The sequence below is a fragment of the Papio anubis genome, chromosome 19 (assembly GCF_008728515.1).
Source record: "Papio anubis isolate 15944 chromosome 19, Panubis1.0, whole genome shotgun sequence".
Classification (NCBI taxonomy): Eukaryota; Metazoa; Chordata; class Mammalia; order Primates; family Cercopithecidae; genus Papio; species Papio anubis.
Window position 1 is genome coordinate 23,378,125 of NC_044994.1, and position 23,901 is coordinate 23,402,025.

At 36.6% G+C, this 23,901-nt stretch overlaps 1 protein-coding gene across 1 annotated transcript in view; it reads left to right on the top strand.

Moving 5' to 3' along the window:
• Positions 1-12,916: 12,916 nt before the first annotated feature.
• The window catches only part of DSG4 (desmoglein 4), a 31,610-nt gene continuing 20,625 nt past the window's right edge, over positions 12,917-23,901 (top strand). Inside the window, exons 1-7 of the mRNA XM_031658993.1 lie at positions 12,917-13,009; positions 14,507-14,662; positions 16,221-16,376; positions 16,731-16,875; positions 18,490-18,656; positions 18,894-19,028; positions 20,239-20,424. Of these exons, the coding sequence (XP_031514853.1) occupies positions 12,917-13,009; positions 14,507-14,662; positions 16,221-16,376; positions 16,731-16,875; positions 18,490-18,656; positions 18,894-19,028; positions 20,239-20,424 (1,038 nt within the window). The remainder of the gene's footprint in view (positions 13,010-14,506; positions 14,663-16,220; positions 16,377-16,730; positions 16,876-18,489; positions 18,657-18,893; positions 19,029-20,238; positions 20,425-23,901) is intronic.

The window sequence follows — 23,901 nt, forward strand, 5'->3', positions numbered from 1 at the left end:
ATAAAGGAGACATGAGGAAGGAAGCAGAGATGATGTGATCGCTGGAAGGAGGGCATAAGCCAAAGAATGAAAGCACCCTCTCCAAGCAGGAAATAGCAGGGAGATACATCTATTCCTTAGAACCTCTAGCAGGAACCAACCTTGCTCAAGATTCATTGTGGACTTCAGACCTCCAGAACAGTAAGATAATAAATTTGTGTTGTTTTAAGTCACTAAGTTTGTCATAACTTATTACAACAACAAACTAATACAGAAAGCGGAACTGTTTATAAAAACCTATCCTATGCAAAAATATAATCATTATCAATTGCAAAAAAATCCAAACAAATTCAAAAGAAAAAAACAAGTGAATTGTGACACATATGACAGAGGCTCATTTCTCTCATATACAAAAGTATATGAAAGAACCAGTATTAAAGACATCAGCAGCCCAGTGGAAAACCAGGGAAAAGGAAATAAGTATTTCAAATAAAAAGAAATATAAATAACCAGTATCTCTCTCCAGCCCCTGGCCCACCCCATGAAGAGATGCTAATCTTATTCACATTAGAAAAATGTTCTTGACTGGGTGCCGTGGCTCACGCCTGTAATCCCAGCACTTTGGGAGGCAGAGGCAGGCAGATCACTTGAAGTCAAGAGTTCAAGACCAGCCTGACCAACATGGTGAAACCCGATCTTTACTAAAATTACAAAAAATTAGCCGGATGTGGTGGCAGGTGCCAGTAATCCCAGCTACTCAAGAGGCTGAGGCAGGAGAATCGCTGGAACCCAGGAGGTGGAGGTTGCAGTGAGCCGAGATTGCACCACTGCACTCCAGCCTGTGTGACAGAGGGAGACTCTGTCTCAAAAAAAGAAAAAAGAAAAATGTTCTTGTCTACCTGGTGCCATTTCTCCCTGGGCCACTCACAGGGCCAGGTGATTACCCTGATTCAATAATTCTTCAACTTCAGCCTGCTGCCCCAGAATTACCTAAAGAGCATGTTAAGAATGAATAATTCTAGATCTCATCCCCAAAGATTCCGATTCACTAAATTTGGGGCCAGGAAATCTGCATTTTCTACATAATGGCCCAAGAAATATATTTCAAAAAATACTGCCTACCTTTCGACCTTCCTATTGCTGGATTTGTTCTTCAGACATCCTGAGCTGACCAGATTCCATAGTCAAGGCTGCCAGATATATAACTAACAGCATCAAAGGTTAATCATGTACATGATACAACTTTGTTATAAGAGGGGCACTGCCAGTGTCACTGAAGAAGTCAGAGTGACATCTAAGTCATTATCACGCTGTAGAATGGCTGCCACTGTAGTCATCGGGAGGCAGGAGGTAAACTAAGATGATATTTGCAAGATAAGTATGTAGCAAGTATGCAATAAGTATGTAAGTAATACACTTTATTTAATATAAAGTTAGAAGCCTTGCTATTCTGCCTCCACTTATTTGGAATATATCCTATATCTGTAAAGTCACAGAGATAATCAACAAGGCATCTCTGTCAGGATGTAAGTATGATTTTAGGGCATAAACTAACATAATCTTTATGGAAATAACATAACTAGGAAACTGATGTTTAATCTCTATGATTTCTAACACCCACTAAATAACCTGGTTGGCTGGCCCCTTGTTGCCATACATAAATTGCCCTTAATGAGGGGACAGGATGTTTATCTTCAGTGTGGTAGGTGAACAGACATGTATTCACAGCAATTACTCTAGGTCAAAACCTTGACAAGCCTTGTTTACCTTTTGTCCCCTGCTCCCCAGGCCCAGACTAATTGAAAACCCTTTGCTTGTGTCAGCTCTAGAAACAACTTGTGCTGCATTTGACCAACATACTTTAGGACCATAAATATTTTTTAAATTTCCTTTCCCCTAACTCCTGCTTTCAAGAAATAGAATTGTCCTTGGATACTTGAATAATATCCAGTAGTAACCCTAGACTAGAATAATTTGATGGAAAAGTTTGCCCTAATGTCATTTCCACAATATCTTTGCCTGTATAAATTACATTTCTGTTTTCAAAGAGAACTTGTATTGGTACATATTGAATTCTTTGCCTTCTGTAGCATTGATTTGAAAAGTACGTGTGTTAAAGCTCTCACTATATTCTACACAGATGTGATGTGGAGAATAAAGGTGTCTTGCTACTTTATACAACATTACAGAAGCATAAGAACAATAATTAAATATCAATAGCATCCCTGAAAGTCAATGTACGGTTTCATCTGAGCAAATGAAATGTCACTGGTTTGACATCGAAAATAAATACTATAAAAAACTTGCTAAAAAATATTCTGCTCATAGAACCAACAGTTCAGTAAACTCTAAAGTATGGGAAAGTCTTTTAAAGCTAATAGTGTTAAACCATCAATTATTTTGCCTTTATATACATAGCTAATAAAGAAAAGTGGTTTGGTATTTATATAAATACCAAAAGTGGTTTGGTATTTATATAAGACTTTGAAAGAGGAGATGGAATTCTTGCCTATCTTTGGCCCTAATAAACCGTACAGCCTCTCTGGACTATCACTATCACATGGGTAGGAGAGAGGGAGGATAGGAGAGATTGGATTATATGATTGATCTCTGTGGTTATCTTTAAGCATTAATGTTTTGTGCTCTGTTTCTATAATGACTGATACTCTTCAAGAGAAACAGAAGTAGCTACTCTTTATCTACACAAGCTCAGAACCATAACGAAGTTTTGTCTTTGAGAATTCCACTGTAAAATCATCCCCTGTGGGAAACAGTAGCCCACACCTGTAATCTCAGCACTTTGGGAGGCCAAGGCAGGAGGATTACTTAAGCCCAAGAGTTTGAGACCAGCCTGGACATTATAGCAAGACCTTGTCTCTACAAAATATTTTAAAAATTAGCCAAGTGTGATGATATGCACATGTAAACCCAAGTGCTTGAGAGGCTGAGGTGGGAGGATCGCTTGAACTCAGGAGGCAGAGGTTGCCGTGAGCTGTGATCGGACCACTACTGCACTCCAGCCTGGGAAACAGAGCAAGACTCTGTCTCCAAAAAAAATTTAAAACAAAAGATCATTCCCACAAATCTCCAAGGAGTAAATAGAAATGAAATGATGGGGCTTCAGGTAGTCACTCCTTAGTTATTGAAGAATCTTCTAAATATGCTCATGATTATAATCTGTATTCAAATTCTGGATACCACTGAAATCAGGAGTTTCAAATGGAGAAAGCTAGAGGTACCCACATAAATGATCTAGTACCTATTTCTATTGCTTCCTGTTTCTTTTCTTTAAAACCCATCCTATAAATAGCATTCAAGTAGACAGAAAATCTTATATTTCTGAAGAAATCATCTATAGTGTAAACAAACGGTAGAAATCTTTGTGAAATATCTCCTTCAAACACCACAATAGAGAGGAATGTTGTTTTTCCTTCGTGAAAAGCAATGTCACATAAGGACCTAGTGTTGTTTCATTAATTATCTTAGGCAAGTTAAATTATCTAATTCAACATGACATGAAATAATGCAAAAATAAATTACTTTATCTGTCTTCCAAAAATGCTAAAACTACTTTTCTCAAAAAAGTAAGCAATACTTAGAATACATTCTATTACCAGGGTCAACCTTGTTTCTGAATTACAGTGATGGGATAGTGAAGACAGGAAGCAGTCTCCCTTTGAAATTCTCCAACCAACATGTATTATCTATAAATCAGAGAATAGTTAACTGCATTTTCTTTTAAGTTTATTGATGTTGCTGCCAGCCTGCAATTTTTGTATCAGGATACTCTATAACCTGTTTCAAACCCATAGTAACAAAGGAAAAGGGAGACATGAAAAAACGGAAACAATATTCAAAAATATCCAGATCCCAATTCTCACATTTCCAACTTCAGTTTCTCCTTGATAAATGTTTGTGATGGTGTAAACGGTGTTCTTCACCCACACTATGTACTTTTTATCAGTGGTAATACCATGAGAAGTGAGAATGTTATATTGTAGTTACTTTAAAATGATTTTGTAAATATCATATTGTAGAGGTTTGACTGAATAACCAAGAAAGAAAATGCCAAAGTATGGAAACAAACATACTGGTACTAGTTAAATAAGAGTTCCTTCGTCTTAATTTTGTTATTTAAGAACATCTTTAAAATTGAGAGTGCAGTTCAACTACAAGACATTTTAAAGACAGAAGCAAGAATCAACTGAATTGAGACGAGCTTCATTATTCTATCTTTCTTCCTATACCATACTTGAGGCCTGATGACTTTCAACAATGGCCTCTGCTAAAAGTGTCATTCCTTGAAGTGGGTTCTGTGGTGGACATGTGTGTGTATGTGTTGTCAGTATATGTAATTTTGCTTTTACAATGTTGGCAGTAAGAAGAAGGCTTCTAATTTTATTCAGCATGATGATAGGCCCTAGCGTTTTAATTATTTTTTATGTTGTGAGTAATTTATTATTCATTGGCTATCTTCCCTGTAAATCTTGTCCTAGCTCTGTAAGGTTTTTCTTTGGTGTCCAACAAAGGGTTTCATTGCAATAAGAATCAAGGTGTGTCTAAAATCTTACCCAGAGCCCAAACAATGCCAGTCTTCCAGACCAGCCTGAGAGTTTGGGGTGGGGAAACAGAGTCATTATAGAATATCTTCATCTCTCTGCCCAGAGATCACCAGAGTTATCACCCATGCCCTCCTAAAAGGGTGTCTCGAAGCGTATTTTGCTGTAGAGCAGAATTCGGAACCGAGAAGACAAGGGCTCAAATTGAATCTCACAGGATTTGTATGCAAGAGAAACCCAAAGGAATGGATTGGCTCTTCTTCAGAAACTTTTGCCTTTTGATCGTTCTAGTGGTAAGTAGAATTTAAAGAGGTGGGAAGGAAATGCAGCCTCAAGATCTTGTCTCTATCAGTGATCGGGCTTTCTACATGGGATTTATTCCATTTTTAATCCCCTTCCTACAAACAGAGTTCTAGAAGTCCAGCCTCTGTTAATTTGAAACAACTCTCTGTGCCTTGAGGAACAAAGTGCCATGGAGAAGCAGGGTGAGAATCCGGCTGAATTAAATTTATATGCCCTCAGAGACATAATCTACTTCACTTTAAGTGCTAGGACTATTTTAAAATTTTTAATTGGAAATAAAATTCATATTCTATGGTCATATAAATAAATCAGATAGATTGCTGTGAAAACTCCCAGTGCAAATGGGTTCTAAATTTGAAGGGAAGTTAATTGAGCCCATTTCTTTTCAACAGCTATTTCCCTATGAGTTTCTTTCAAAGTGGAGGAATGATAGCCATGTTGAAATTACATTGCAACTAATGATGAAATATTTAAGTCATGAAAATTTTTTCCAGTCAGATATTGCTAAAGAAAAATGAAGCCCAGCCATCAAGACGAACCTTTTCTGAAATTATTAATACATTCCTACAGACCAGCAAAGAAATATTTAAATGACTTATTTCTTTACAGTAAACATGGCATTTTGGATATTATATTACTTTCCTCTAACCTTTGGGTGCCCAAGGTGTGACATGATTTCCAGACAGGCAGCATGCATAGCAAGTATCCTACCCTAGAAAGAGATAATTTCAATTCCAAAGAACAGAGTTCCAGTTGGCCAATCACTAAACTATTGCCAATTCAATTAGAAAAGTTTTGTTTAAAGAATTAGTTATACTAGACTAGACTTAAGTCTACTGATGATTAAATGATAGAACAATTCAGTCCAAATAGCTGAGAAAAATAAGTGGGAAGATAAGAGGACAGGATTATTAGGAATTGTACAAATTTTTCAAATTAAGACAAATGCATTATAGTTGGCCACACTTCAATCTCCCAGCAGTATCCACATTAGTGTTACAACCTACGCTTAGAAAATGATTCCCATCCTATTCTTAGGCAAGTGGCAATTATACCAGACTCCTCTGAACATCAGTTGTAAGAAACAGAGAGTAGCTAGGGCTGGGAGAGATGGGAGCACGTCGTTCTCCAGTAGGCACAGTGAGAGCTTCTCTTCTGGAATTCACATATCTAAACTTCAAGAGCAGCGCAGGAGCCAAACACTGCCAAAGGGCACACAACCCCGAGCTCAAAAGGAAACGTGAGAACAGTGGTAGAATATTGCATCCTCTGAGTTTAGGAGACAGAATATTAAACAAGACAATTTTTGAAAAATATTCTTAAACTTAAAAACACAAGCTAGAAGGGCAATATTCTGTTACAATGATCACGATTTATTTACTGCAAAAAATAAATGTTACTAAAAGAAGAGGCAAGAATCGAACTTGGTCTTCAATAGAAATAGTAAGTTATTAGTATATACCTCTTGTTACACTTCTGAATTTTTCATGCTTTGACTCAGATAAACTTTTGGTTTTCTGTAAGGAAAACTGTATGTGTCAAGATTTTAGAGGCCACTTCTGAGCACCAAATCTTGTCCCATTGCCTTCTGCACAGGCATGTTTTATGATAATATTATTTAATTGAAGAGTTGATTACTCTCCTTGATCTTGAAAGAGTATTGTATTTCAGACTCTCGGGACCTTTTTTGGTAGTATTTATTTATTTTCCTGGGTAACACTAGTGTTTTTAATACTTAATTCCTCCTACTCCTCATTGATATTGAAGTCTTTGTGTTTGACATTTCATGGTAATTGTGAAAAAGTTCTTTATGTATTTTTTCTTTATGCATGTATAATAGATCCCTTACCATATCAATCAATAACATCTGGAATTGGGAGGTAGAGACTTCTAGCATGTTTCAAAATTGAAACAAATACAAGAATTGTTTAAGGAGAATCAATATGATGTTATAGATATTATAAGAAAGTAGGCATGCCTACTTGTCTTTAATTTCCTGAACTTGAACTCTGCCCCTTCTTCATTAACTAAATCAAAGACTTTCTGGGGCATCATTGCAGCTTACACTAATGAGGGTGTGGCAGCCTCTCAGAGACTCCCAGGTACTTTGTGTCAGCTACATCTCAACCGCAAAGAGTACTTTAAACAAAGTTCTGACTGGCTAACCAGTAAAAGGTACTCAAAACTCTAGATTACAATAGGCCATTGATTTTATCACGAGTCATTTAGCATTTTCTTCCTAAGGATGCTTATCGTGTTCTTCTCCTATAAAACAGATAGGGGTGGTGCGGGACAATCAACAGTGAATCGAGACTCAGAGGTCCCGGGTTTGAATCACAGCTCCTCTTCAAAGTGGCTGTGTGACTTTGGCAAAAGGACTCACCTTCTCAGGGCTTCCTTTGATCCCATGTGAGAATATATGGTTAGACATGATGTTATTAAGTTGCTTCTACTGTAGAAACTCTGCAATTCTAAAATTATCTCCACTGAATACTTACGTAGTAGAAGTTCATTTCTGGCTCATAAATAGTTTTCATAAATTTGGCTGGAGAATCTGAGGATTTAGGTAATGCTACGGATTGTATAAATTTTATAAGGAAGGAATCACTTAAGGCAGGACAGTTATTAGTTAGAAGAGGCCTATATTATATAAAGTTGATAAGGTCATAAAAGACAACCATTTATCAGATAAGAATTTTTCTCTATGTGTGGTGACCATTCATGCTACATATAAGATGTAAACACTTCCATTAAATAGTCTGATTCCTGGAAGTAAAGAAGGTAGGTGGCTAAATATAGCTATTATCTCATTGCAAGTTGAGAGCAGGCATCAAAATTTGAAAACACATTTAAAACTAACTTCGCCACTTATCAATTTAGTTCTCACATGCACTCAAATACGTTATTCTAAAACATGGAACAGAAATTTGTTTTTATTTACTTGTCAGGCAAATTTCCAGAAATATGATGGAGAGAAAAACACCTTATCTGATTTGGTTTGATATTTGTACTAAACAGAATACCCTAGATTGCTTTAAATGATCAGTTTCAATACTGCTTATTACAGAAAGAATGTACTCATCACCCCAAAGGTTACATCAAAGCAAACCTCACCTCTATTATTGTTTTGTTAATATAAGTGGCTAAGGAATTATTAAATGTATTTTAAATCAGTGGATAAGTTTATATTTTTTGCCTTCAAATTCCTGCAGAGTCCATGGTGAGAACTTCATATAAAAAAAGTTTTATATCCCAAGAGATATCTGGTATTACCATGACCTATAACTTAGTATCGTTTTCTCAGGAATATCTACTTATTGACTTGCAGGATAAAAATCCTGCCCTAAAAAGATTTCATGGCCCTTGGGATTGTACGACCCTTTTCCTTTTTGAAAGATACTTTTTTTGTGTGGGGGAGAGCTTCTGGATCCTGAGTACATAGTCCGATGACTCTTTTCTCGTTCTTAAGTATCCAGGAAGGAGTTCCTTACAGAGCAATGAAACCGTTGTTTAAGTTGCAGTAATGTTGCCTTCCCTTCCCCAAGTGGGAGCACGGTTGGAATTCCTCACTCGTGGAAAGCAGCTCTGACTACAGGGTGTGTGACAACAGTGCCTGGAGGGAAAACTTCAGACATAACTTGCATGAGAAATGTTTGCCCTTCTTTTCTATGCAGAAAATTACATGGCTTACAAACTAAAACGCCATTATTGATACACCTGCAATTATAAACAAAAGTGGTATAATTAGGCTTGAACTTGGCAACTCTACCGTAGACCTGGTAGGATGGTAATTGCTTTACTCAATTATTATTATAAGCATTATTTGGGCAAGAACTGCTTATTAATAAGTTGGTCCTACACATGCTGATGACTTCAAAACTGACTACTTACTTTAAAAAGGTAAGTCATAGAGCTGAAAAAATAGCCTTGTTCTGTAGCTACTACTTTAAATACACTCAGAATGTAAGAGAACAATATCTATTCCAATATTGCAAGAAGCATATATGACTTAGAGTCTACATATCTTATATAAAATCATCGTGTTCTCTCTAGAAGTAAGTATTAAAAGAGAAAGCAAGACTCAGAAAAATTTCTGCAATTTTCTAAAAGTTAGATGACAATAGAGTATGGCATATCCTGTTATTCCTCTCTGGAATATATATATTATTACAGGTCAAAACTTGTCTTGCACATGGAGAACAGTGTCTGTCACATGCTTTGTCAATGAAAATGTTTCCATGAATGAATGGATTTAGTTTCTAACTTATCTTTCTTACCAAGTCACTTCATCATATATTTCCCACCCACATGTTGATGAGCAACTTTAATATGGTTAGTAAGCTTTAAAAAGAGCTCGACTGCTTCAAATTGAGACGAGGTGTTGGTTCTCTGAAGCTGCCAACCACTACATTGCCATTCTAACACCTGACATTAACAAAACATTTCACAGTTAACAAAACCATTTGAAGAGATTACAAAAGTCTCGAAAGGTAAATCTTACAAATTAAAAAAAAAATGTTCAAGGGATAAATTAGTCAGACAGCTCACAACTGGGACAGTCAGGATGTGAACCCAAAACTCTTTCCACTCTGCCAGCATTGACTCCCTTCCCCTTTTGGGCCAATGCCCAACCCTATACATTCTTCCTTTACATTGCCTAATTCATCCCAATATCTTTTTTTGTTTTCCTGCTGGCCTCCTGTTTTAACATGTCACTCTTTCTAGGCCTGTGTCTTACTCTTCATTTCTTTCTCAGAAATTAGCACAGACATAAATTTTAGTTTCTTTTTTCTTTTTTTTTTTCTTTTTTTTTTTTTTTTGAGATGGAGTCTTGCACTGTCGCCCAGGCTGGAGTCCAGTGTCACAGTCTCAGCTCACTGCAACCTCCGCCTCCCGGGTTCAAGCAGTTACCCTGCCTCAGTGTCCCTAGTAGCTTGAGATTACAGGCACCCACCACCATGCCCAGCTAATTTTGTGTGTGTGTGTGTTTTTAGTAGAGATGGGGTTTCACTATGTTGGCCAGGCTGGTCTCAAACTCCTGATCTCATGATCTGCCTGCCTCAGCCTCCCAAAGTGCTGGGATTACAGGCATGAGCCACTGCGCCTGGCCAAATTTTAGTTTCTTAAGCATTTTTATATTTCCAGTAAAAGTCCTGTTCAAGTTTTTGCCATTAATGCAACCTATCGAAAGAACATCCAAAAATAAAGTGAAACAGGAAACTGTCATCAACCACGCCCAGAGAGACTGTAACACACTTAGGATACCACACATCTCTCTGGGTTATGTTTGCTCCCTCAACAGCACGTGCCTCCAACTCCCTTTTCTAGTACTTTACCATTGTGATGACTGGCTCAGCCATTTCCATTCTGTGTGTGTGTCTTTTACTCAGGGCCTCAGGTCAAGCCACATCAGCAGATGATGCCTAAACCACATATTGCTCTGAAAACATGACTTTTGGACTGGTCCAAAGGTAGTGAGTTCTCTCAACTGATTGTTCACAGTCACTTGCAGGTCAAGCTCCTTGTTCTATTCTTTCCCCGCTGTCTCACTACTGCACTTAACTAGTCTTAAAAAAGAAAAAATTTTAAAAAGACTTTTGTAGGCAAGGAATTTCCACAATTACCTAGGAGTCCATGACTACTTTTCACAGTTTAACTGAGGTTCATACAGTTATACTATGCTATGCAATTTAGGAGGCTGATGTCATTCCATGCTTCTTCCAAAACACTTATTAACAGGTGTTTCTTAGAAAGTGAGGGCTCCTGATAGGGCTTATGATTTCATAGGGCCTGGGAGTAATACCTGGCAAGTTCCTTCCGGGAGACCTGTACATAAAGTGACAGGGTTTGGAGAGTGTGGCTTCTGTTACTCTCATCCTTAGAACCAGCTGAGCAGGGAGCAGAAATACCACAAATGTACTATGGAAGCACAGCCCAGGTTCTGCTAGATGAGAACCCTGGGTTCTAGTGTTCCACTTCCCTGGCCTGAAAATAATTAAAAATAAAAAATTCAGGGACAGCAAAAGGATGAAAAGGGGCTTATACTCAAAAATTCTCAGAGTTACTTCAGTTGAGCTGGGCTCTGTAGAAAGGATAAGACCAAGATAAAATGAACTCAAAACTCCTCATCCCTTTAAACTACAGACAAGTCTGCTTGATGTGGCTACTTTCAAATCCTTGAAAATGATAGACTAGTACTTTCAGATGTCGTGGGGCACTATGAATGCGACCTTGAAATCACAGACGAAAACTCTTCCTTCATTCTTCCTTCCTCTTTACAAATGTACTGAGCGTTTGCTGTGCCTGTCACTTCCACCTTGGTCATTCTATTTGGATCAGAGTCTGAAACAGGGAGAAGCCAGGGGATTTGTCCAAAGCCACACTACTGAGTTCTCGTGCCCGCATGTCTCAAGAAATTTTTGATAAAACACATTGTTTTTTATTAAACCAAATTATAATTTAAGCCTACATATCCACTATGGACTATAAATCATTGAACTTCAAAATGTACACTTGATATCAGCTTAATTGTTACTATAATAGTCTTCAAATTGGGACACGTATTTTTCTGAATGCATATTCCTTTAAAACTCTAGTTTTATTCTAGCATTTTTCAGATCCTCAGTTTCTAGTCCTTCTTCAACTCAATCTACCTCAGTGTGCACCTGAACTTGAGGTATCAAGCTAGTCCTTCTCTCCCAGATCCCCCTTAAAAAGTCACACCTCTCAGCCATGGCAAACATTATTCTGTTGCACTCCAATAGATTGTGAAATTATCTGGAACACTAAACTAAGGAATAATGGAAAATATTGACATCAGTATTGAGAAAGAGAGTTAATTTCAAAGCACTTAACAAATCCTTTTGCAAGTCATGGTTTTCAATTATTTGTCTTCAACAAAATTAAAAGAGGACCTAAAGGAGTTGTCAACTTATACATCATTAAAAAATCATTTTGATGATAAATTGCCTTATAGATTTAGGTCATGTACTTCAGAATAAGTTTTAAGAATTTAATGACTCTGCTACCAGAAAAAAAAATTCCAGTGTCATCTATTAATATGAACAAGTTTTCCCAGCACTTACAACTGAAAGGCAAAACCAGACAAAATAGAATTGGTTCTGAAGCTTGTTTAATTCTAATAATAAGTAATATTTATTTATGAACTAATTTTTCTAAAACTTCATCTCCGTGTTTGCAATGCATTTCCAATAAAGTTTTACTTTTCATATTTAATTATATTGCATTGAAATTTCAATATTTGCATTTTGTTTGCTCAATTGTGATGCTAAGTATAATTGTAAAACTAATCCAATTCAGAGAAAAAATGTTTCTTTACACTTAGAGTTTCACAATGACAGAAATTTCAATAAAATAAAATTTCTATTCATACCTGTATTTTCATTACAGACAAGTATGCTAGACTGCTCAATAAAAACCTTAAAATACATTAAAGTATGTTTGAAGCTTGAAAATATATTCCAGTAGATGAACCTATGGAAGGAATAATTCATCAATAGAAAGGTGATACAAGAGTTCAAGGAGTGATAGGAGTAAAATAAATTCCAACTGACAAAGAACTTATTCATCTGTTTTTCTGATGGATGGCACTGAGCGTCAGAGGGCAGTAGCATGTAGATTCTTGTGTCTCCCACAGCTCCTCATACGTTCCCTTACCTTCCAGCAAAAATATTATTGACCATTTCTGGAACATCCGCTGACTTAGAGCCTTTACAACTGTGTTCTTGTTTCACCCTGGCTGAAATGCTCTTCCTCATCAATTCCTCTTATGAAACTAGCTTCATTCTGCAGAGCCCTTTCAAATCCCTACTCTCCTAGGAAGTCTTCTTGAAATTCACTTGAATCACTTGAGTTGCCTTCTCTATCCTCCATCAAGCCCACTGAGGTATCCTAACCTGCTGTAGACTTACGTGTTTGTCTTCCCTAAAATGTAAATAATTTGGAGGGCAAAAAGTCTATTATTCATTTGTGTTAGCCATATTTATTTCATATCATCAATAAAATGTATATTTAAAAATGAATTAATAAAAGAATATTGTCAATGTTTTTATGACATGGCTTCCTCTAAATTATGCAGATTTATGCTAATGTGGTATCTTCTATTAAAACAGGTGGTGATGGAAGTAAACAGTGAATTTATTGTTGAGGTAATGTATAATAAAATTATTTTCTCAATTTAAAATTAAAACAAAAACTGAATTTTGTAATGTGTTATATATAAAAATCAGAATATTTAAAATTGTAATTATCCAGATAAAAGTTAAATGAAAGAATCTCTGGTGAACTGAAATAGCAATGGTAAAACCCAGGCTCCCAAATCTCTATGTTCTTAGGTCATGTGTTTGCAACAGCGTATTGTCTTAGTAACTCCTGTTTATTAAACTATATGAGTAGTTTATTTATGTTTTCCAACCCCTAGCAAAGCAAAAGAAGCGAAGTGACACTTTAGAGTGGGAAGAGACTGTTTAGACACATTAGACAGAAAGACAATTAATGGTTCATCAATGAGAAAAAGGACAAACATTCAAAGTGTATAATCACAACTAAATGGAAAACATATAATCTGGTGCCATTTAGAGTGGAACTCAGGAAATAGAGCTGCTGTCCTCTATCTCTGGCAGAGCTTTATTTTATTATCGTAGTTAAATTTTCCTTATGATCCTCTCAAATCATTGGAAAAAATAAACTTACTTTTCTCATCTTTTTGGTGAAATAGGGAATAGGTGGTACATTTCAGTAAGTTGTATCAAAATGGGGAAATAATGTAAATACTCTGGTTGTAACATATGCTTCATTCAGTAGAACACCTCCTTCCCACAAAGTGGTAATTCAATGAAGCTTAGCCTAAATAAACTTATAATCACCTGTGTTTCAGGGGGTACATTAGGACTTACAAAAATAAACACACGCATATATATAGCTTATGCATATATACACATATGCTTGCACATGTAGTGACATTTCTAATCTCATTAAGAGTATGAAATTCTTAACTATACACTAACAGTAGCAACTTAAGGCTACAAAAGAAAAACCATATAGCAAGCACAGATACAAATGACAACATTGCAAAGCCTTATAGGTGTCCATGGGATTATTGGAGGAATCATCAATTCCTCCAATACTAATAATATGTTTCTAATTCCACAAAAATATATTTGGGTGCTTAGCCACAGTGGTGTCCTTATCAACAGAAGAGAAAAAGTCTCTTCTCTCTTTTAGGTAAGCACGACTCACCAGCACAACTTTTATGTTATATGGGATGTGCATACATGGAGCAATGATAATCTTTAAACTCTGCAGACTGTAAATTCTGGTGAAAGCTCAATGAAGGGTGAGGTAGGCAAGGCTCCTATATGGTGAAGATAGATTGAAAAAAGGAAAACTGCCCAACTTATACAGTATAGCACATCATGAGCTCCTCAAGTAGCTAATCAAATTTGTTTCACTAGAATCAGATAATTGGAACCAAGATGATTCCAAAAGGAGTGGCAGCCAGGGGTAACCAAGCTCTATGGATCCAGAGTTGTGAATTCGTGAAAATGTTCTCTGTTCTTCAAATTCAATATCACTGTTTCTTCCAAATGCACCTTACAATATTAAATAAATGTCCTTTCTAAGTAAAATTGTTCTAACACTGTAAGACACCCAAACCATTTTTGCTTAAGGTGAAGGAATTTGACATTGAAAATGGCACTACAAAATGGCAAACAGTCAGAAGACAAAAGCGGGAGTGGATCAAGTTTGCCGCAGCCTGTCGAGAAGGGGAGGACAACTCGAAGAGGAACCCCATTGCCAAAGTAAGTAACGAAGCAAGCTGATGACAGATGCTTTTGCAGAGCAGGGAAACTTTCAAATATTTCCAAGATTTGCAGTCTTCACTGCTCCACAGTTATTTTAGAAGACAGAATGTGGTCATTTGCTCCAGTTGCTGAGCCTCCCTGCACGATTTGAATATCATGTGCAGGGAGGCTGACGTGGGGCAGGCAGTCAATGCAAGTGATTCTAGAAGAAAGAGCTGGATCTCCAGCACAACTGGGCTTTGTTCATCCATTTGTGTTCTGCTCATTATTGCCTGTCAATGTCATAGGAAGTGTATTCACTTAATGACAGTCTGAAGACTGGCCCTCCAGAAAGTCAAGCTAAGTTTACTGCACTTGATGAATTCACTCTGAGAAAGTAAGGATAGTATCAAAAGTTCCTACCAGATCTCCACACCCAGAAAATAAGAGAGTCTTAAAAGACTTTCACAAATAATGCCTACTGAAAGGAAGGAGAGTTAAAGAATGTGTAATAAATTGATCCATGAAGGATGGGATCCACATTAATAGCTTCATTCACTCTTTCTGGGCATCTTGATCTTGAACAGTAAACTGATCTGCAGAATTCCCTCTTTCCAGCTTTACATTAAAACGTAGTAAGCATCAGCAATGATGTTACAGATACAACTTTAGCTCAAGAAAACAGATTTATTCTCTCTCAGATGTTTTCAAATTGGAGGGATGCTTTTAAATTATTATTTCCATTCAACTCATAGTGGTAGCTTTATGTTATTCCACTTATATTGCATATTCTTTTCTTTATCTTTGCATTTTGGGAGGTTCTTAAGTTTTCTTCTATGCAAAAAGGGCCTTTGGATTAGAGTTGAGATAACCCAAGTTCTATTTCCGGCAGTCTTTATTTGACTGTGAATGTGCGGGTAACAAATCTTACTATTTTACTGAATGCTCTTATCTTTAGTATATAGGTGAGATTTCAAAACCTGTTTCAGTTTAAATTTATCAGCAATAGATAAAAAAGCTACTAAAGCAAAATCTATGTGGCAGAATATTTGCCATAAAATCTATTTGGCAGAAAAGTGGTGCAGTATGTTTACATTTATAAAATGATTACCAATATCTCTAACCATTATAGTTCTCTGATATTCTCAATTTATAGACCATTTTGACTAAATCTCAAACTCCAGCTTAGGTAGGATACTTATTAATATGACACAAGTTTAAAAAAAAATAGTAAAGATTGTAATTTCTTTTGTGAAGCTCTTTCTGCATACGCTAAAAAATCAGAGAATTGAACAATGTGTTATTAATAACAAACCTAGCATCAAGTGTGTATGTTGTACACATTATCTCACGTAATTCCTGCAACAAATCTGTGTGATAGATGATATTATCCCCACTGTAAGCTGGTCTGGGCAAAGTTAAGTAAATTTTCCAAGGTCACACAGGACTAATTCATGGTGCCAGGTTTCAATCCAAAGCCCATTTGGTTAAGAAACCCATTCCCTTCTCATTCCACTACACTCTTAAGTATTATCTGCTCTAAATTGGATCACAACCCTAGCTATTTTTCTCATAGATTCGATCAGACTGCGAATCGAACCAGAAGATTACATACCGAATTTCTGGAGTAGGGATCGATCGACCACCATATGGGGTATTCACCATTAATCCTCGCACTGGGGAAATTAACATCACTTCAGTGGTAGACAGAGAGATAACTCCACTTTTCTTGGTAAGTCATAGCCATATGTTTTGATTTGTTCATATTAGTTTTCTTCCCTTTTTCAAAAAATATTGCCTTAAGATAATGGATTACTTTTGATAAATCATGGTAGACTGAACCCAAATAAAAGACTTGAAGGAATGGAAAGAGTATGAAAATAAAAGTTTATAGTTCAGGATTCTCTGGTGTGTTGCATGTACATGTAGTCAAGTGTCTTGATCATATTTAAATTATTTGACTGTACTACAGTCTGAATTCACTGGAAAAAAAAATTGTTTCTTTGCCTGTTTTCTGATATATTTTCAAGCATGTTACCAAAATTCCTTTGGTGGAAAAAGACAGCTTTTTTCCAACTTTCCACAGATCTATTGCCGGGCTCTGAATTCACGGGGTGAAGACTTAGAAAGGCCTCTTGAGCTTAGAGTCAAAGTTATGGACATAAATGATAACGCTCCAGTCTTTTCACAAAGTGTATACACAGCCAGTATTGAAGAAAATAGTGATGCCAGTAAGTAGAATGACATTCCTTCTCTGTGTCACAGCGTATCTACTTCTCTTGGTCAAAAGCTTTAGAAGACTGACATACAGGAAATGTAAAGGACAGAAAAAGTCACACTTGTATTTTGAATAAACCCTACATATTTTAACTTATAACTGAGCTAGAAAAGGAAATCTATGTCTAAAATGATAAAATAAAATATCTTCTTACTTGTGGAAGGTCCCTACAGGAATTTAGCAGGGGCTTAGCACCTTCCCTAGAGATTGTTACTGGGCACATGAACAACTAAATCCAAGTGAGCAAACTGAGGAATAAACCAGGAATGTTTAAGAAGGCTCTGTTCTGGTCTGTTTCTCAAAGTGTTTGGCTGACCCACACCAGGTAGAGCGTGATGGTGCAAGCACGTGCAATTGTACCCATCAGATCATTCACTAAGGGTAATCATTGATCTTCACAGACTACATATGAAACTACATTCTATTCTCTCATTTTCTTTCATTTCTTTCCATTCCACTTAATTCCATTTCCAGTTCTAATACCTTCTGTCTTTCCTTTATATTAGTTCCCCTGAACTTCTTTCCTTCCTACTCTTATGCTTTTCTTATGTGGCTACTTTCCTGTCTCTCCTCTCCCTTTGCCTTCTGACCTTGATTTTATGTCCAGCACATGAATATCAGTTTGTTCCCCAATCCTCTAATGTCCCTTTCCCTTTCAAATCTATGTCTGCCCATATACCTCTAAACAAATTTAGGGGGAAATAATAAGAAAATTAAATTTCAGGAGAAATGGCAGATAAACACAAAATGTTTTTTTAAACTAGAATGGTCCTCCCATAGAGAGGCAAAGAGATTTTGCCTAGGAGAGCCAAAGTCGTTTGATTCCTCGTGAACACACCTCAAGACAACATTGGTGAAGGAAGAGAAGGTGAAACCCACAACCAAGTCCCCCTGCCTAGGAAGCAAAAGAACATCAAGGACCTGACAATTCTGAAAAATCTGTCCTGTAGATTGATGTCCCTGGGGATTTGCCTAGGATACCTATTCTTTCTACCTATGAGTAATTAGGAACTTCTTATATTGCTATGGACAAGTCTTCTTTTCAATAATTATATATTTGTGACTGTTTGGTAAAGTGCTATCTTCTAGTGCAACCAAGAGTAATTATCTGCTTTGTGGGTAAGTGGCAATTAAGAATATAGGTGTTCAATAAATAATTATAATGTTGCATTTAATTAAACTATAATCTTAATTAAGCTTTTGAAAATGATTTCACAAGACCATGGCAAAAAATAAAACAGATAAAAATCTGTTTATTCAGCTTTCTGATAAAGAATCTATTGAACTTCTTCTTCATGCTTTAAAGAGAACTATGTTTTGCTACTAATTTAGCATTTAATCATTTAAGGAGTGCAAGTACTTTTAAAACAGTAAAGAGTTTTATAAAGTAAACCACAATTATTTTTGTAATCACTGGTAGAGCTGAAAGTTATGGTACTATATTCCCATGGAAAACTCAAACAGAGAGAATTCAGGAGAAGACCAACCACTCTGTCTTCTTATGCCTTATGATTTGCTGAATTTATTCTGAGTCTCAACCATTCTCCACCTCCATTTCTATTTCTAGATGCACTGGTAGTAAAGTTATGTGCCACAGATGCAGATGAAGAAAATCATTTGAATTCCAAAATTGCCTACAAGATCGTCTCTCAGGAGCCGTCAGGTGCACCCATGTTCATTCTGAATAGGTACACTGGAGAGGTCTGCACCATGTCCAGTTTCTTGGACAGGGAGGTAAAGCCTTCTGTGAATGAATAAAGAAATAAAAAGTCCGATTTTGAAAAGACAAAGATAAAATGATCTATGTGTACCCTTACTCCAACATAAAGGAGGGAAGGAAAATAATCCATTTTTAATAAAAATTAAAAGCTCAATTATATAAATAAAGGAGTAGAGAAATAATGGCATTGAATGCATTAGATTCTATTCAAGACAAACCTAAGTCTTACATTCTTTTTCATCTTGATTAAGCAACACAGTATGTACAACCTAGTTGTGAGAGGCTCAGATCGGGATGGAGCTGCAGATGGACTGTCTTCTGAGTGTGACTGTAGAATCAAGGTTTTAGATGTCAACGATAATTTCCCCACCTTAGAGAAAACCTCAGTAAGTTTGTATTCTTATCACGCTTTTTCCATAAGTGTCAATAATCAATTTGCTTTCATGCTGGCTCATGAGCCTGGTTCTGTCCTACGTATGGACATACTCAACTTTGTTGTAGAAACTTTGGAATTTCTTAGGTATAGTAATATACCTTCAAATTGTATGTTGGTCTTTGACTCACTACTCCCAACAAGCCTTCTCTGCGAAAGCAACGAACTGTCTGCTCTGTATACTCTGTTCACAGAAACACAGAAATCTGTTGATCTAATTCTGGGAATAACATAGCAACATTAATGTTTTTGTATGTGCCTCATGATTTGCTGAATGAATTCTACTAGAGCCCCAAACATTCTCAACTTCCACTTCCATCTCTAAGCATAAAGAAGCATAAAATCCAAACCAGCAGGGCCAAATCTGACTTGCTGTCTGTTTCAGTTTAAAAACAAAACAAAAAAAACAAAGCCAGGCACAGTGGCTCAAGCCTGTAATCCCAGCACTTTGGGAGGCCGAGACGGGCAGATCACGAGGTCAGGAGATCGAGACCATCCTGGCTAACACGGTGAAACCCTGTCTCTACTAAAAAATACAAAAACTAGCCGGGCGAGGTGGCGGGCGACTCCGGAGGCTGAGGCAGGAGAATGGCATGAACCCGGGAGGCGGAGCTTGCAGTGAGCTGAGATCCGGCCACTGCACTCCAGCCTGGGCGACAGAACGAGACTCCATCTCAAAAAAAACAAAAACAAAAACAAAAACAAAACAAAAAACGTGTTATTAGAGAGCATAGCTGTCCTCATGCCTTTATATGTTGTCTGTGGGGGCTTTGTGCTGCAAAAGCAGAGATGAGGGGTTACAACACCAATTCTCTGGCCCACAACATCTAATATATTTACTGTTCAGCCCTTTACAGAAAAAAATCTGATCCCCTGTCTAAAAGAATAAAGAAATTAACAATAAGCAAAAAATTAAAGAAAGAAAAGAAAAAGAGACGAAGTGCTAATTTGATCTTGATTTTACATACAGCACATGAATGTCAGTTTTATTATCTTGTAATCATTTTATTCTTATTTTCCTGATTGGACTATGGGCATTGAATAATAGTGCAAAAATAATTGACATAGTTTGTTGTTAGTATTTTAAATAATAATTATGTGTTCTTAAGTACGTTTCTTCTTTTGAAAATTCATTGACTACAAAATTGATCCCCGCATTTTAGTACTCAGCCAGTATTGAAGAGAATTGTTTAAGTTCGGAACTGTTACGATTACAAGCAATTGATCTTGATGAAGAAGGCACCGATAATTGGTTGGCGCAATATTTAATTCTCTCTGGAAATGATGGGAATTGGTTCGATATCCAAACAGACCCACAAACCAATGAAGGCATTTTGAAAGTTGTCAAGGTACAGTATAAGGATCTGCAATATTTTCTTCTGCAATATTTTCTTCCAAAGAAGTTTTAAATGACCTTAGAGACAGAATAGAATCTGCCTTCAGAAAAAGTACTTCATAACTTTGAATATTGCTTATATCAAGGGTCCTAAGTAACTACTGTGTCAGTCTGAGTCTCCTAGCTAGCAACACAAAATTTATTACCTAGAAAAATAGGGAGGCAGTTTTGTTCTGACAGTGTCCAGTATCTAGTTATGAAGATAAGGTAAGCACCCCCAAATTAGACAATGTATGGGAGTTCACAGTGTAATAAGTAGTACAGATGTCATGATATGAAACATAATTAATTGTCAAGGGAATGAAATATGAAATAATGAATGAGATAAGAAATGGTGAGATCCTTCTGAGCTAGATCTGTCTGAAAAGATTTCATGCAGGAAATAAGGCTTAAGCAAGATATTATAGCTAAGATTGCTAATGTGGGTAATAAAATAAACAAACACGCAGAGTAAGAAAACATGAAGCATGTTCAGGGCATGGTGAGCAACCCCGTGGGGCTATAGTGGAGCATTCGAGTAGGGAAGTAATGAGAAGTCAGATCAGAGAAGTGAAGCTGGAATCGATCCCCTGAGAACCTTGCATACTGAAATACCAGGTTTGATTTTTTTTCTACAGATTAATTTTTCTTTAATTACTTGCTTTTAATTCATAGACAATGATAAAACTGAAAAATGTATAATTAGAAATGAATAAAACCACAAACCAGTAAGATTCAGATTAACGTTAATGTAAGGAGGGAAATTGTTATTTTTTATCAAAGGAAATTGCTGCTTAACAACATAACACTTATAGCCAGGAAAACATGTATTAAGACATATACGTACACACATATTTTTAGTTTGCTACACAGTGTGATTGTGGAATTTACAGTGTGATTATTCAGTTCTGTTACTATTTTTCTCTATTCAAGCACATAGGCTGTTTTTGTGTTACTATAAAGTAATAGCTGAGACTAGGTAATTTATAAAGAAAAGAGGTTCAGCTGAATCACCATTTTGCAGGCTGTACAGGAAGCAAAGTGCCGACCTGTCCTTCTGGTGAGGGCCTCAGGAATCTTACAATCATTGAGGAAGGCAAAGGGGGAGCCAGTGTATCACATGACAAGGATAGTAGCAAAAGAGAGAAGCGGAAGGTCCTAGGCTCTTGTAAACAACCAGATCTCGCAAAAACTCATTTATCACCAAGGGTATGGTGCTAAACCATTCGTGAGGGATCTGCCCAATCACCTCTCACCAGGCCCCGCCTCCAACTTTGGGAATCACATTTAAAGATGAGATTTGTGAGTGACAAACACCCAAACCACATCATCAAGTTACTGTGAGGTTTTTTCAGATAGCATGTTAGGAAACCATTTAGCCTTCTGGATGCAAACATATCGTTTATTCATTGGGGCTTTCTCTTTTCTTTCTCAAGTTATCTGAGCAATTTTAGTATTACTACTTTACCATCAACGCACAACCATGCACACTGAAATCATATGGTATATTAACTTATGAGCTGGCCACCAAAATTATGAAAAATATTTATATATAAGATTGTCATCCAAATGAATACACAAATTTTATAATTTCTTAAGTGAACACAAGGATTCAAAGAGTATATCATGGCCTTTCTATTTGGAAAACATTGCTTTGGGACAGAGGTCAGCAAACTATGATCCGGAGGTCAAATTTAACCTATCCCCTGTTTCATAAAGAGTTTTATTGGAACACAGTCACATACATTCATTTACATATTTTCTGTGGCTGTTTCCACACTCAAGTGACTGATTTGAATACTTGAGATAGAAACTATATATGATATGACCCCTAAAACCTAGGACATTTACTATCTGGCCCTTGACCAAAAAAGCTTTTCAATTCCTACTTATAGACCAAGGAAAGATTTGGGATATTTTCTAAAATAACAATAACATCGGCCAGGCGAGGTGGCTCATGTAATCCCAGCACTTTGGGAGGCCAAGGCGGGCAGATCATCTGAGGTTGGGAGTTCGAGACCAGCCTGAACAACATGGAGAAACCCCGTCTCTACTAAAAATACAAAATTAGCCAGGTGTGGTGACACATGCCTGTAATCCCAGCTACTTGGGAGGCTGAGGCAGGAGAATCGCATGAACCCAGGAGGCGGAGGTTGCAGTGAGTTGAGACTGCACCATTGCACTCCAGGCTGGGCAACAAGAGTGAAACTCTGCCTCTAAATAAATAAATAAATAAAGAACAACATGAGTTCAACTCTGAAAAGACCAAAGTTATCAAAATTATTATCATATTAATTAAGCCCTGAGGTACTAAGCATCTGATCTAAGGCAATGGCAGTAAAAATTGAAAAAAAAAAAAAAAAAGGAATGGGTATAGGAGTCATTGCCACATACAATACGAAGAGGAATAGAGGAACAGGAGGTCACCTCCCACCATATCAAATTCTGAATATTTAGTCAAGTTTTTCTTCCAGGGATCAGAATTTGTTAAACCTTGCGTCCTGGTTAAAAATCAAGAGCTACACATAACATGCAATTCTTACCTATGTTCTTACCATCTTAGTGACTGACTTTGTATATTATCTCATATTATGTAACTGTTCTTCACTTTTGGTCTGTCTCCCAACCTACTAAAATAATAGAAGAATTTTGTGCATAAAGAACTTGATCTAAATATCTTTCTATCCCCAGCACCTAGTCCAGTGTCCAAAAGATAGTAGAGACTCACAAAATTTGAGAATAGTATTGATGATAATATTTACCTGAAACTAATGGTATAGATATCATCCAAACAGAAGTCCGTGGACTTGACTGCATCGTTTATAACTTCTGCATAAAATTATAAACATGAAAAAATTAACAATGTAGGCAATGTACTGACTTACGTAATGTGCCTTCTGTGATAACAACATTTTTTAAAGATATACTTAATTGCTAAAAAAAAATTGAAATATTAATTTCATGAAAAATTTGTCAGTGTAATTTGGATGTTGTATATACAAAGCCCTATCTATTTTTTTCTGAATAACTTTCCAAGTCTCTTAAAAAGATTAAGAAAAAATTGGCTTAAAAATACCAAAGTAATAGAGAAAGGCTAATTAAAATGAAATTTTATGTGTGTGTTACTACCTAGCCAAGAGAATTATTTTAGAGAACATAAGAGTAATTTTTCCCATGTTTGACATTTTCAACAGCCAGAGGTCAGCCTCTCATTCCAGATACATTTGGAATGAGGTTACTAATGTCCTCTTACACTTTCTCCATTTTCATTCAGGATACCCCTTAACCTTGTGGAAACTGGCCCTTCATTAATGGATTTTTGACTAAGCTTTATATAACCCTTCTCTTAGTCTGAGGAAATTACAAAGATTCTATTCAAAGGATTTAAGGTGGTTCGTGCCTGTAATCCCAGCACTTTGAGAGGCCAAGGCAGGAGGGTCACTTGAGGCCA